At 41.3% G+C, this 15478-nt stretch overlaps 1 protein-coding gene across 1 annotated transcript in view; it reads right to left on the bottom strand.

Moving 5' to 3' along the window:
• Positions 1 to 7056: 7056 nt before the first annotated feature.
• Positions 7057 to 15478, bottom strand: part of LOC122764852 (protein shisa-8) — a gene marked incomplete at its 5' end in the record, with an annotated part of 38430 nt that continues 30008 nt past the window's right edge. The window contains one exon of the mRNA XM_044018813.1: positions 7057 to 7657. Within this exon, the coding sequence (XP_043874748.1) occupies positions 7158 to 7657 (500 nt within the window). The remainder of the gene's footprint in view (positions 7658 to 15478) is intronic.

The following is a 15478-nucleotide window of genomic DNA, read 5'->3' as shown; positions in this document are numbered from 1 at the left end:
TTTTTTTGTTCATTTGCTCCCTGGAATAAAGAAGAAAAGAAAAGAAAGCAACACTGTTGGTGTTTGAGCAGCTGGAAGCATGAAGATGAAAGTTCATCAACACCAGACGTGATTTTTCATTCTATCTTATAAGGTTAGATGTGCCTCCAGTAACGCACACTTCTCCCTGTTTTACCTCCCGGCTCAGTTGTTGGTGATGTGTTGTTATATGTACTGCATGTGTAAACATCTGTCACTTCTCTTGCACCCTGGTTTCTTTCTTCGTGTGCATTTGCTGTTAATGACTGAACGCCAACGTGGTCAATATATCGGCAACACCACACCTGGAGGCCAAGTCACTCTCTGCTTTCCCCTGTTCTCTGCCTTTCTCCTCCCTCTATCGCTCTGCGTCGTCTCATTGCTCCAGGTAATAAGCAATTACAATTCTACCGAACACTGTTTCTTTATTGTCGGATAAGTGGGTAATCATATTATCAGCATCAAACCAATTAACTCATCTAGAATCTGTTTAGCGTAAGCTGCATGTTGGAAATTAGAGCAGTCAGACACCATCAAGTGAATTTGTCTATTGATCCATCTGATAAGAGGCTCCTACATTAACCATTTGCCACAGTAAATCAACACAGTGGTCAGACTTGATCATGGTTTTGCTATGATGAATGATTGATGATGATTCCTGCATTGTCTCGGTCTAAAGACATTGAGCTTTAAGCTCAAATCTGAGTGTGTTTGTGTACACATGTATAGATCTGCATGGAGACAGGATTGGTCTTCTGAGAGGAGGCAGGGAAGAGGCGGGATTGTAAAATGATGTCACAAATCAAATCCAAATGGGCAGTCTCACCCTATTTCCAGTCTAAACACATGTCTTCTGCATTTCTCAACCAGAAAATGTGAAAAAGGGCTATTTACCTAAGCAGCGAACATTGTTAACCGGACTTCAACAAGATGAATATGCTCTTTTTTTGTTGTTGTAGATTTCGTCTCATGGTCCTGAAGAGAAACAGCGAGAACACAGACGATTAACAAACGACAGCTGCATTTCTTGAAAGATTTATTCAAACGGGACACATGGGCCAATGTTGTATGAGTGCCTATAGACATTTCAGTCCGTCAAAGCTTTATTCGTATAGCTTTTCGTACGCATGAAAATTCAATTTGTCTCAAAAAACATGTCTCGTGTTACAGAGAGTGATGTCGGTTTGCCTCGTCTGCTTTTATATCTATAAAAAGCCCTTATATAAGCTGAGTAGTCAACAAATTTCACAGCAGACAAGTGGCACAGCATACATATACACAAGTAGTACTTAGCAATCCAAGGCAGCCTATCGCTGCCTGTTACAAATTACCATGAAACAAAGCATGAGTTTTTTTTTTTTTCTTCAATATTTGCAGATGCAAAAGCTGTACAAGAAATCGCTGAATCGTCCTTTTTTCTTTCAGCCAGTGTGTTGGCAATATCACTTGGATAAAATGCAATATCGTTTAACATTAAATACATGTATTCATGTATACCATAAAATGGAACTCTGATGGTAAGGGAGTTGGGGGGAACTGGGGCCGAGGGACGATGAGTCGAAAATCTGGAAGCACTTTCCATCGGTCAAATGAAATGATTTTTGACAGAAGCGCAGTCTTTAGAAAACAACAACAACAACAACAAAAAAAACAGTACAAAAACAATATGACAGGGAACAAAGAAACAACTGAACCATACACAATAATCTATATATTGCTAAGGATCATGGAGCCCAAGTATGTCTACCAGGTTGCATTCAGGTAACCTGCGGTAGAATACTTGCATTGTTTCTTTTTATATAGGAAGTTTTACAAACAACAGTCAGTTAGCTCTGCGAAGAGCAAGCAATGCCATAGTCTGTTAAAAATCAGGAGAGATTGAGTAAATGCACTCTAAGGTGATGATCCAAAACAGTCTCAGCATTCGCACTCTTTTGGATGTTTAAGCATCAGTTAGGTGTACTCAGTTTCTCCTGATTCAAGGCTTTTGGTCCTGTTTCATACCACAAATGTGTGGACATTGTATGGAAGATATAATTAGTATTACACCTCTGTGGCTCCTTGCTTCCTGTGTGTGTGTGTACATGTTTGTGCAGGTGTTCAAGTATTTACATCTTCCATGATAGAGGCAAAACTGTGGTTCTTTAGAGGCTTTTTCTGTCTAATTTATTTAGTTTCACCTGCTGTTGTTTCCAGGCACTGTTTGCCTGAAGGGAGTCATAAAAGTCCATCCAGCATAGAGGGAGGAAAAAGAATCCTAGATCCAAGATGTATGACCACGGGGAAATTAACACTGGAAAATGTGTCACTGTTTTCCAGAACAGCAGCGTGATTTCTTTGTGTGATTACGGCACCTCCGATGCAGATGTCCCAAAGAAGAATCAACCGTCCGCGGTGCCTGCTTTACCTCCGTCAGCCATGTTAGACGAGACAAAGTGAAGAAAGTTGAGGAAAAAAAACGACTTGTGAGACTCTTTATCTTTGCTGGTAGCCTGTCCTCAGCTCCTGTTTGTTGTGAAGAACTTCACTTATTAACTGTAAATCCAGTGCGACAGCGTTGCCCTCAGATAGCGATAGAATTACAACCCCAGAGGCCAGCCGTGTTTAGGGAGTGTGAATGGAGACCCAACAACAATAACTGTGATGGTGTAAGTGCTGTGCAATTCACAGAAAAGATCAACTTTCCCTTTAAACTTAAGTCACAGAATGCTTTAAGAGATGGAACATCGGAGAGATAAAAGACAGAATTTATAGTTTTTAGACGAACCGGACACATCTGAATGAAAAACAACTGTCACCATATCACCTGAGCTCATGCAAACATATTCCTCTTTTCTGTCTCCTCTCCTTTGTCTGCAGAGCTCACTCTTCTGCCTTCCCCTTGGTAACACACCTCCACCCTCATCTGCACCCTCGCGCTCGACTCTGTGAAGGACTCCAGACAAACAGACAGAGATATAATGACAGACAGTACATTTACATGACGGAATCATTTTAGTCTCACCAAAGCTGGACTTTTTAAAGTACATGGTAACACGTCAGCGCCGACTGAAATCGCACTGAAAAGGATTCCTTGCAAAGTCGCACCACATAATAATGCAAGTGGGAGTTCAAGTACTACTGCGGACTCAAGCTGGCCTGGGTGCTCCGTGCATGCTCCACAGTCGCCGTCCCCTCGGCTTTGACCCGAAAATAAAACAAGACGACACTAAATTTAAGAAGAAGACAACAGTAAGAAAAACATGGCAAACTTTGGACCGAGGAATTAAAAATATTGAACAGTGAGCGCTCAACTTGCAATGCTCCAAAGCTGTTTTTGGTCTGTAGTTTAATGTTCACTGCAAAACTTGTAATGCTAACAAGCTGAAAGGAAGCATATCGCCACCTTGTGTCGCGGAGGCTGTCAATAGCCCCGAGTGTTTGTATACTGGGCTGGGACAAGGACAGAAGTCCAATTAAACGGAGCAATCGAGCTGCTCCACTCTCCACTGAAACGCACCGGCTGCTGTGAGGACGGTTGGACACTTATTGCTTTACATATTGCTCGTCTACTCACTGTCGTCCCTTGTTTGTTCTCAAGCTCTAATGCATTTGGAGTGATTAAGGACAGACCCCAGTGAACATTTAGGTCGGGACCAGAAAGCTTTTCAAGTGAAGTGACCCAGTGAGAGTGTGGCACCTCGTGGGGATAAAAGTCAAAGAGACAGGGAAGCCGTAGAGCCTGCAACGTGGCACATTACATACTGTGCAGCACTGGCAAGGGGCACAAACAGCACATGCATTTAATGCATCTTCACACCGTGCATATCCCACTGATGTGACTTTTGTATTTATGATCCCCATTCTCTGCTGAGCCCTTATTTACGAAAGCGTGCCAGCAGCACGGAGCAGCGATCCAACAGCTTACTTAACAGGTTTTTCCCATCTTGGAGGTAAAGTGGAGAAGCCACTGCGGCATTGGAAATGCGCATTATATTGCTAATTTATTCTCTCGCTCATGAAAGTTTAACTCTGCAGCTCATTTTATTGGCTTGTGTACATGCACTGCTCCATCAGACCGAGACGCAAACTGAGAACATTTTGGGGGAGATTGACATTTCTGCTTGCAAATTAAAATATCTGTTACATAAATTCCGCGAGGTTCATTTTGAGGTTGGCACTGGAAACTCTCAAGATGTGAATAATGTATTGCAAAGCATCTGGTCATTTATGTCCCAGTCTGAGTTTGTGTTGCTGTGTGGTTCCTGCTTTACGTGTTTATCGAGTGCAAATGCTGCTTGTGAGGGCTGCACCAAGGAGGCAATCTGGAGCCTGACACGCCGCGATGGACTCTGTCATTAATTATACCCCATCCCCATCTCACACACACACACAGATGCATGCAAACACACGTGCTAAGAGGTTCTGGTGAGAATATCACGGGGCATTGGGTTCCAAAAAATCTGACAAATGCTTAGGACCTATCACTCAACCCTCTGTGGGGATGGATGTTCTCAGACACACGCAGAGGGAGGGTGAGGGCCAGATGACAGTCTGTTAGCGAGCAGAGGAAATGAAACAAAGATTTGAGAGCCAAAAAAAAAGGGAGCCAAAAAAAGAGAGCGAGAAGAGAAAGTGCTAAATGGTGTGTGACTGGTAAGCGCCACTGTTTGATTAGGTTCCACCGCCTGTCTGATGTGCCGTAGCATGTGCCTGGCATATGCACCGCAGCTTATCTGCTGCCCTCATGATAACAAATGAAGGTGAATTCAATCAGCAAGTCTCACTGCTCTGAGCAGTGGAAATGAGAGAATGTGTTGTGGAGGCATTTTGACAGCTGAGTGCAATGTGAAATTATTAATTACTTGTCAACAAAGGTTCTTTTTGTCATCACTCATTACAGCACTTGTGTTACTCAACCCAACTCCCTAAAAAGTGGCCTTAAAGAGATATTTATGTCTCATCTTTGTATATTTATTACATTTAAAACTGACACCTTGTGAAATTTGGGGGGTAGAGGGCGTTATATAAATCGGAAAAATGCATTTTAAATAACCGTAACTACTTTTCCAAGAACGGCCATCACAGTCACTTCACTTCCACTTAACCCAAGGAGCGCAAACTTCCTCCAAGACTGGGCCAACATCCCCATAAAAGTTTAGAAAGATCTGTCCTTTACTTTCTGAGCTATACTGCTCACAGACGGACACATGTGCCCAAAAACATGACCACTTCAGTGACGGTAATATGATGGGATAAGAAAGTTGAAGAACCGAGACATCTACAGGACAACTACAATGTTCTGAAAGACAATCCTTGTCACTGCTCACCTTTAAATATAGTTAGTGAGGTGAACTCTAGTGAAACTAGTGGGCACAAATCTATCAAAAAACATCGGAAAAGAAAGCAGGCAAAGCTGAGCACAATCCCAAGCAAGAGTGTAAAAACATTACAAAAATGCACTGTTAAGTTCAATAATGTTAATATATATATATTGTTATCGTGTCCATGTCATACCAAAATAAACTGCAAATATCTTTGACTCGACTTTTTACAGAAAGAACGGCGACAAAAGCGAGGACTTAAATGTACAAAAAAAATCCAGAATTTCAAGTGCAACAAGTAATCTTAACTCCTATAATCCTTTCTCTTTCTCCTGTCTCCTGTGTGCTGATTTTACAACTTTCTACGTCTCCTTTTATGATTTTATGTTGGACATTGAGGTTCTTTGTGTTCTATTCTATAACAAAATGAAAACCAATCTCCTTTCTTTTCTAAAGATAAGAGCGGTGTTTGAATGGATCCAGTTCAGACACTGCCCTTTGTTTAGTTGCAGGCAGTCACTGTGAGTGTTAAAGCACTTCATTAACACAGAGTGGAGTAAATTGCAGTGCACTGACAAGTAGTTTCAGCCTCTCAGATTATATTAGCGCCGCGGCAGTAAACACATACATCACACAGCTGTGTTTAGGACTCGCCATATTGGGAACCTGTGTTTTTGCAATGCAGCACTGCTTTCTCTTCACACACACACACACACACACACGCGCACACACGCACACAGACCGTGGTGTAGATCATTAGTGTCTGATTATAACACAGTTGCTTTGCAAATCAATATATATATGTTGTCAGGAAACAGTGAAGTCGTTGTTGGAGGATGTACATGATATATACTCTTGAGTTACACTGACTCGGTGCCCACATGCAGCACTGCTGACATTTTCTCTGACACAAACAAAGTCCCCTCTGTGAAGCTCGGTGTGGAGAAGTGAGACAGGGAAAGAGAAAAGGGAACGCGATGACTTTATAACGACCTTTCTGGATATATGGATTCTTCTGCCCCTTTTTCTTCCCCAGGCATTACCACACATCCTGGGGGGGTTTTTAAGAGGTAAAACATCTGCAGTGACACAAAAAGATGGTGGCTGGAATTAGCTGCTCAACAAACCATTTGAACAAGTATGAGATTAGACTAGTGTGTCTGTTTGTGCGTCGTTGGTCTCTGACACTGCTGGGAACCCTCTATAATTGTTGACAGGCGAGTAGTGTGTGTGTGTGTGTGTGTGTGCATATGCTGGTTCACATCATTCTCATCTCCTTTGCTCCCCTGTGGCATTGTCTGTGTTGATTGAAACCCAAAGTCTTGGGGGAAATACTGTTCTACCTCCCTCAACAGCAGCCTCAGTGTGGGTTTGTTTGTGGAGGAAATTGTGTCCTGTGTGTGTGTGATTTCAACATTTGCGTGTAGTGTCATTGCGTTGTGGGGGGAGAAAGGGGGTCGAGAGGAGAAGCAGGACAGAGCTGTGCCAACACACCGAGAGGCCACTCAATTATTTAGAAGAGCTGTCGGGTTCAAAGAGTCACAGCCAGCACCTGCCAATCCACCGCCTTCACAGCTTACCTGCTGCTGTTTTAATCCAGTGGTCTTAAAACGTACACAGATATCACTCACATTATCAGTAGTGTTGTCAACAATGATGAAAAAAACTTCCATGTATGATATTTCCTGGATTTGTCTACACACACATATATATATATATATATATATATATATATATATATATATATATATATATATATGTATATATCAATGATATCTGAACACTTCTTCCCTCACAACTCCACTTGGGTTTCTTTGGCCGTTCACAGCCACATGTTCAGACGGTGACTTCGGTCTTGCTGTTGGTGGGCAGTCCCTTGTGCTTGGGGAGCATGCGCGGCGAGTGGCCGTAGCCCAGCGGCTGTGAGAAGAGCTCGGGCAGCGTCTCGATGCTAAACTGCCTCTTGTTGGAGTAAGCCTGGCGACGGCTGTTCTGCTGATGCAGCGGCTGGTGGTGCTGCTGCTGGATGGGGTGATGCTGCCCCGGCCCCTGCAGGGCTATGTGCGTGGCCACCGGGTGTGAGACATGGCTCTTACTGGGGTCCCATACTTTGAAGGCTGAGCTGGAGGTGAGCGGGTGGGTGTTGGTCTTGGAAATCTTAGGCTTGGGCATTTGGGAGGTGTTGATGGTGATGGCGAGTGGCGCGTGGATGTCGGGCGGCGGGAGGAAGGGTTTGTCCTTCGGATGGAAGTTGATCGGCTGGAAAGTGGGAGGGGACTGGCGGTGGGTGTAATCTACCATTGGGTAGCTCTTGTAGTAATCCCTTGTTGTCGTCTCTAGATGATGGGTGGGACAGAAAGACAGGGGAGGAGGAGAAGGCAGGACAGAGACATGGTTAAATTATAAAACAATATGTCTCAATGCCTCCTACACACTGTGGGATTTCATCTATTCTATCAGATTATTACCAGTTCTTATTGCAGTACTGATGATGACTACTGAATCATAGGCTGCATGTTCTAGATGTTTCCCTGCTCTAACACAGCAGGATTGAGAAACGCTGGTACAGAAGATAAAATGTAGTAGCGAGATGTAAGTAGTGGCGAGTCATAGCAGAACAAGCTGTGAGAAAGAAAAGATGTTGTCACAAAAGTCAGTGAAGCAATAGAATGAATTGACTTGACAATTTCTCAGTCATGCTCAAACAGGATGTCAGATTTTCTAGAAAAGTCCCTCTCCATTTGTCACCGTGTATCTTATCTTCTCTTCTCCTGGTGTTGCACTTTGCCAAACTCCTTCAACCACAAATCAAATGTGGGAGCTTTATCAGAGTTATAGTAATAGCAGTTTCCTCGCTAAAAATGTGACACTGGTTAACTACAGCCATATTTGAACAAAGTGCAATACTGGACCACCATTTCATTGCGAGATTATTACAGACCTCTCCGTTTTCCAGTTGACTCCTGTGCTCAGAACTTTCTCCCCACTGACGTCTACCTTTTATCCGCCGTCTGGACCTGATCTCCGCCTTCACCTCTGGTTCCTGCATTGTTCATCTCTTCTGTTAACCCATTCTTCAAGAAACCGTCAAACTGCCTGTACCGCCTTTCGCCTGCCTGCTGTCCAGCAACACATCGCCCTAACATGGAGCTCACATTCTAAAGCTCTGCCTGTGAACTTACCAGCAGCAGCGAGGAGAAAACATCCCACCAAAGTAAGAGAAGAGGCGGTCTGAGTAAGTGTCAGACAAAACAGCAGATTTACAGTGAGCAAAAATAGCTCATGTCATGTCAGATTAGTGCGAGCTCCATGAGTGGAACAGGACACTGTTGTTTGGTCAAAACTCCTGCCCTACCAAACACCTCATACACACACACTGTGCCCTAAAGACATGACCAAACCCTGGCTGTTCATCCCTCCATCCCGGCCTCACTGTCCGTGTCTCCCATGTAATTTGTCTTCCTCTTTCGAGCCATTTGCTCATAACATAACCTGAACAGGTATTTTTAGGACAGTATGACAGATTATGTGTGGCTGTGTATCTGATCTTATCATTATTGCACTCCAAACAGGAACATCACAGGGTTATCAATGTCAACGGCTGGTCTGAGGATGGACGATTAGTGAGGTTTAATCTGTAATATGTGTCAGTGAATGTGGGCATTTATGCATGAGTGTCTGTGTGATTTCTGGACTTATATGAACGTCACTAAAGGAAAAAGTGATATGACATTGAAATCATGTTTGGGCTTTATATCCTGATCCCGATCTTAAGTATCAGCTGATCCGGACTTTTTTTTTTTAACAAGTCACAGATCAGCAATCACCCTAATCTTTTACACCAGGTGCTGCGTTATTCCAAAAACGCAGGCTCTCCGCGACTTTATTAAAAGTGAGCAGGTCCTTCATGTAGCTCAGATGTAGACTGTTGCAGGGTTTTAATTGGGGCTGACTCTGTTGCAGGGTTTTAATTGGGGCTGACTCTGAACATTTTATTTCATATTTAATTCATTTGAGCTGACTCATTGCAGTTGCATGCTGCCGTAACTGGAGTTTACAACAACAAAGTCACTCGGTGTTTGCACAGAATATTAACATTAACCCTCCTGTATGAAAACATCTGATCAACAAACAGATGCAGTAACAATATTAAAATTTTTGGTCATACTTTTTTTTAAAGATTTTTTTTTTGTCCAGAAAATGGAGAAATTTGCATTGTTACGGCAGCAAAGACAGTCAGGGTAAAGGTCATTTTTTTATATCTATGAATGTACAATATAGAAAAATATTTATGAATGAGATAATAGAAATATGGAATAGAATTTGCAGTTTGCAGTTGAGTTTGAGGTGTGGTGATATAGCACGTGGTCTACTGAGCCTTACAGCAGTAGGGAGGAGCGACCCGTTATACCGCTCCTTCAGGTGTGATACAGCTCCTGAAGGAGCTTGCCCATCATAGATGATCGTTTGGCTATCATACTCCTCTCTTCCAACACCTCCACTGGGTCAAGTTACCATCCAAGGACCAAGCTGACATTTTTTTAATCAGTCTGTCCAGCCTCTTCCTCTCTCTCTCTGCTGTTAAATGCCACTGCCCCGGCAGACAACTCCACAAAAGAAAGCTCTTGCTGCCACCACAGAATCATAGAAGGTCACGAGGAGTGTTCCCTGCAATCTCAATGGATGACACCTATCAGTTAACAGAGAGCTGGTGACAGCCCGTCCTCTCTCCATCTTTCCCTACTAGTTTACTGTACTGCTGTGCTGTGCTGTGTGTGGATTAGTAATTATTCGACTAACAATGACCTTTTTTTATATATATGTATGTACTGTGCAGCTCTGTTTCCAGGCAAATACAAGTATCAGCACACACTAAAAATATATGATTGGGATCAGGGGGCCAAAAAAAGCTGATTGCAACAACCCTTAATATTTCAACTATATAATTATTTGCCCTCAGCATTTTTGTGCTTGTATTTTACTGAATGTAACAGCTGTGTTAGCATGCATCATTTGTAGAGAATAGATGCCTGAATATCTGTTGACATTTTTTGGGATAAACATATTGTTTGATGCATTAAAAGCATTTTTTTTTTTAAAAGAAATCCAGATAGACTGATTATATGTCACATACTGACACACATTGCCCTCTCACTGTCCATTGTCAGGCAAGTGCTTATTGAACTCACCACATGTGAATCCGCTGAGGAAGGACAGCGATATGCTGTTAATCAGTCACTCCCTCAGTAAAATGCTGGTGTAAAGATATAAAGAGGCCTGCAATTAAGTAAGAGGGGAGCTATCACAACATCTATTTCAAGAGACATATTTGTCTTTCTTCTTATGCCCATGTGGATGCAACTCCAGTAAAGTAGTAAAGTGCAGCACACAGTTTTGGATGTGGACAAAAGCAAGGTTTTTCATGTGGACACTCTCTGGTTGTCGACAGGATTGCTGCAGATTGATGGGCTCTATATACACACAGTGCTACAAGGTCTAGGTCTTAAGAACATGTCAGCTTTTCTGAAAAATGTGCATGAAGGCCGTAGGGACATTCTGTATTTCTGTGGGAACATATTTAAGTTCCACACCAAGTCACAGTCCTCTCAGTCGTCTGTGTTCAGGCTTTTATTTCTGCTTCATTTTCTTAATTATATATATATATATAATATATATGTATATATACACATGTATATACACATGTATATATGTATATATATATATATATATATATATATATATATATACATACTGTATATATATTTTTTTTCCTGTTCGATCAAGTTCAAGTCTGACTTCTTCTGACTTTTCTGTCCACACAACACACAGCAGCAGCGAGTGAGAGGTAAACAAAGATCCTTTCTAAAGTGAGATGACCACTCCACGCACCTCTTTTGGGCACTGAAAAACACAGCAAACTACCTGGGGTACATTTTATGTTTGGAAATAATGCCCTTTTTTTTTTCCTTTTTAGAAAGCATAATAAAATATAATTCAAACATAAATGTTCATGGTCAGTTCACAAGGTAATTGACAATTTGGTCCAAATCTCTGGACAGTTTGGACAGTATTATGGGCCTTCCTCTTCATTTCACTGATTCTATATTTCATTTGTAGTCATATGCATCAGTCTTCCTGGGGAAACCTGCTCAATATAATGCATTTAACACACATTACAGTAGAATTATCTCAAGCACTTGACTTGACTATTGTAATGTACTTTTTACTGGCCTGTGTAACATTTAGATATTAAGCTCCTCCTCCTCGTATGTAAAGCACTTCATGGGCCACGACCAAGCTACATTGCTAGCTATGTACCGCAAACACAGAGATCGTCCACTGCTGGTTTATTTATTCGAAAGAAAATTGGGGATGCAGCCTTTGTTACTTATGCCCCTAAACTTTGGAACACACTACCCTTAGATATCAGGGTAAAACGAGATATTTTTAAAAGAAGACTTAAAACCTATCTTTTTACTCTAGCCTTTAACTAGCTCCTTTCTTTTCCACCCTTTTTTTTTAAATTTCATTTAGAAGCTGCAACACACAGTTACCATAATTATAAGCTGACCACTATTTTTGCTTGTTTTTGACCAATCACGTATGTCTCATTGTCTATTTTCAAAACGTCTGTATGAGATATGATACATAGAATCGACAAACTCGGAACGTATAAATGTTTCTTCAAATGAACAGTTCTCCATTTAACCACAGTGAGCTGCCATGCTGCAATGCTTCTCAGGTCTGTAAAGAAACTTTAGTTTGAAGTGCAAAACATAAGACTTTAAGCCAGAGAAGATTGGAGGAGTGCCTCCATCTTCAAAGCCGCCACTTCAATTCATGTCGTCCTTAAAAAGCTTCTTAAACTTATTCACTGACCTGACGCACTTGCCAAAGATGCAGCAACTGACACTGAAGACAGCTAATAATTCAAATATGCGTGGAAAACAGTCAACATGTATTTATTCTGGTGGGTAAGATGTTTATTTAACGGTAGCTTCTGTGACCTTTTAATTTTCATAAACAAATGTAAAAAATATCTCCAGTAGTGCTGACGGGTGGATTATTAGACTTTAATTAAAGACTCCATGCTGTCTCTGTGTCCTGTTTCCTGGCACAGAACATTTCACACCTTTTTTTTTTGATAAAATCCTTCCACCGTCTGTTGTACGTTTTACTCTGTCTTACCTTTGCTGTTTGGACTCATTAAAATCAACTCACTGGTTCCATGACACTCACATGAGTATTAGATTAATAGTGACTTCTTATTACTTTCTTCTCTGAGGCTCTGCTTTTTCATAAACCCTGCCATCTTACTTTCATAATCTCTAAACTTTAGATCCTTAGCACTTCTTTCAGCCGTTCATTTAACACAAATCACAGCTGCTCAAGTATCCCAACCTCTTTGAGCTTCCTTTACTCATATCACCATTTGTGCTGTTAATCACTGTGATGTGTGGATGGTTTTGAAGCAGCTCGGTCCAGTTACCTGCTGTTTCATCCGGAATACGGTCAGCAGTCTGGTCCAAGCTGTTGTGTGTGTGTGTGTGTGTCCTAGCCATGACATTGTCCACACAGCCGGACGCTGGCGGTTTGTTTATTGCCCAGCAAGAAAACTGATAAGCACGTGTGAAAAGATGATTGGATTGTGAGCACATTAATGCTCCTGTGCAAAGTAGGCGGGTTAGTGACAGTGGTGAGAAATCTGAGGGAAGAGGTTTTTGCAAAGTCTGGTGGAGAACGTCCTGATCACACTTTCATCACCTCCTGCAGGAGGGCTGCTTTTGGACAATTTAAAAAATCTCCCCCAGGATCGTGATATTTCTACTGTGTCCTGTTTTAGGAGCAATTTATTCTATACTTGGCCTGACTATGTTTATTTTATTAAGCTAAAGGTAGGAAGGGAGCTAAATGTAGCAGTTAACTAAAGACATTATTATGTTATGTTCCATTCAGTTTATATATAAATGTCAGACAGACAGTCTGATAAGCAGACTGCCTCAAGAAATGTAACATCCAATTTTGGTTCAAGGAGAAAAAGAAAATAGCAATTGTGGATACAATCGAATCACAGTAATGATAGAATTGCAATACCAATTGAACAACTATTGTGATACAACTCAATTATGACAAAAGTTGTGTGTGTGTGTGTGGGACCTAAATCTGTTTACAGTCACATTAAGGAAAAAAAAAAAAAGGATGGGTCAAAATGCAGAGAATAATTTCCCTAAGGGGATTAATAAAGTATCTAAAATTATGGGGACTTGTCTTCCTCATGGAGACAAAAATCAAATCCCCGTAACTTAAATGACTACATTTTAAGGTGAAGACATGTTTTAATGTTAGGCACCAAGAGTGTAGTTTAATATAACTGGGTCTTTGTAAACCTTCGAAATGCATGAGAATGAAAAATGTGTACAAGAATTTTACAATCTGGTTAAATTTGGTCAGTGAACAGATACAAAACATGTGTGTGTGTGTACAATTTAGCTCAAAAGTCTCACATACTGTGTGTGACAAATTACATCTGAATCTGATTGGATGATGACGATAATCTGATATGAAATATTCAAAATATTTGTTAACGTCAAACATCTAATTGAAATTATTTGAGTCCATATTTCTGTGTTTATCAGACAAAGACAGAAAGTCACAAAAACCGAGCAGATAACAAACAGTCGGGCACAAAGAGCAGCAGGTCGTCGTCTGTGCGTCATCACACAGACACAGAAGTGAATATGTAGATGTCGAGAGTGAAGAGACGAGCGTCACACCTCAGCGTGTGAGCCATTTGTTAGTAGAAGTGTTTGGCTCATGCAATCGGCCTTTGGTTTCTCCCTCACTGAGCAGAATAACGACAGGAGCCTCGCTCTCCTCTCCCTTTGTTTTCAGTTTTCTTAGCTCATCTCGCCTCCCGCCGATTTTTCCTCGTCTGTACAAATACATTTCTTATTGACCTTTCCACCAGTCATTCTTTAACTAAGACTATCGATTTTCCAGCAATGATTAAAAAATTAATGCTTCCATGCACTGGCTCCCTGTGGATTGATTTTAAAATTCTTTTATTTGCCTTTAAATGCCTTCATAATCTTGCCCCTCGCTATCTTTGAGATGTGCTCCAGCCTTTTGTTCCCTCAAGGTCACTAAGATGCAAGATCTACAGATCAGCTCCTCTTAGTTGTTCCAAAATCAAGGCTGAAGCTTGGGGGTTTCAGCTCCTACATTATGGAATGAGCTCCCACTTCAAACAGGCTGCACACTTCTTATTTAAAAAACATGTTTATGTTCTTTGGCTTCTAACCCAGAGTGATTTATGTTTCTTATGTGTGTTTTAAAATGTAGTAATTTGGAACAATGATTTCCGTCCAACTGCAGAACATCTTTGTCCTTCAGACCATGACGGTCAGCGATGATGGGCATCCCTGCATCAGGTTTAACATTGTGCCAAACAACAGTACATGTGTATGTGTCAAGCTGTCGCTCACAATCACTGTCACCGTGTCGCCGTCTGTCAGTGATCAGAGAGTAGATCAAATACATCATCATGAATATTTATGCTTGTGATCTGATCTGACTGATAAAGATCAGCTCTTTTGATAACGTGAGGGCGCATTTTTGGTTTGTGTCGCTCAAAGAAACCCTGTATTTGATTAAATTACATGTTTTCTTGTTGCATGTTAATGTCTCATCCTGGATTTAATTTGAACCCTTTACCACCTAACCCTGAAAACTTTTTTTTTTGCTTCATTTAACCATTAACGATTTTCCCCAGAATAACTTCCAATATCTGGCAGTTATTTACAAATGACTGCATGTTAAAAAAGTCGTTTACAAAACACTACACATTTTCCAGTCTTGTGTTTCAGCCACTCATTTCTGGGAAGGGGAGGATGTCCAAACTGGATTTGGTCTTGTGAGCGGTATAATTTGATTACAGTACTTACATTATATCTGTTGCCGTATACTTATACCAAGGTTGCAGAAATGGGGAATAAGTAGCCGCACTCAAACATGAATCATGATCTAACACGGCGGGATGAGAGTCAGACTCATAAAAAAATCCATTATCTTAATGGGTGCTTGCTCCCCATCAACCACTTTCCCACTCAGAGTGCACACGGGTATGATGCATGTTTCATCATTTTAATTCAGGTTTG

The sequence above is a fragment of the Solea senegalensis genome, unplaced genomic scaffold, assembly GCF_019176455.1.
Source record: "Solea senegalensis isolate Sse05_10M unplaced genomic scaffold, IFAPA_SoseM_1 scf7180000017708, whole genome shotgun sequence".
NCBI classification, from domain to species: Eukaryota; Metazoa; Chordata; class Actinopteri; order Pleuronectiformes; family Soleidae; genus Solea; species Solea senegalensis.
Note: the sequence above shows the minus strand (reverse complement) of the source record. Positions and strands in the feature narration are given on the sequence as shown.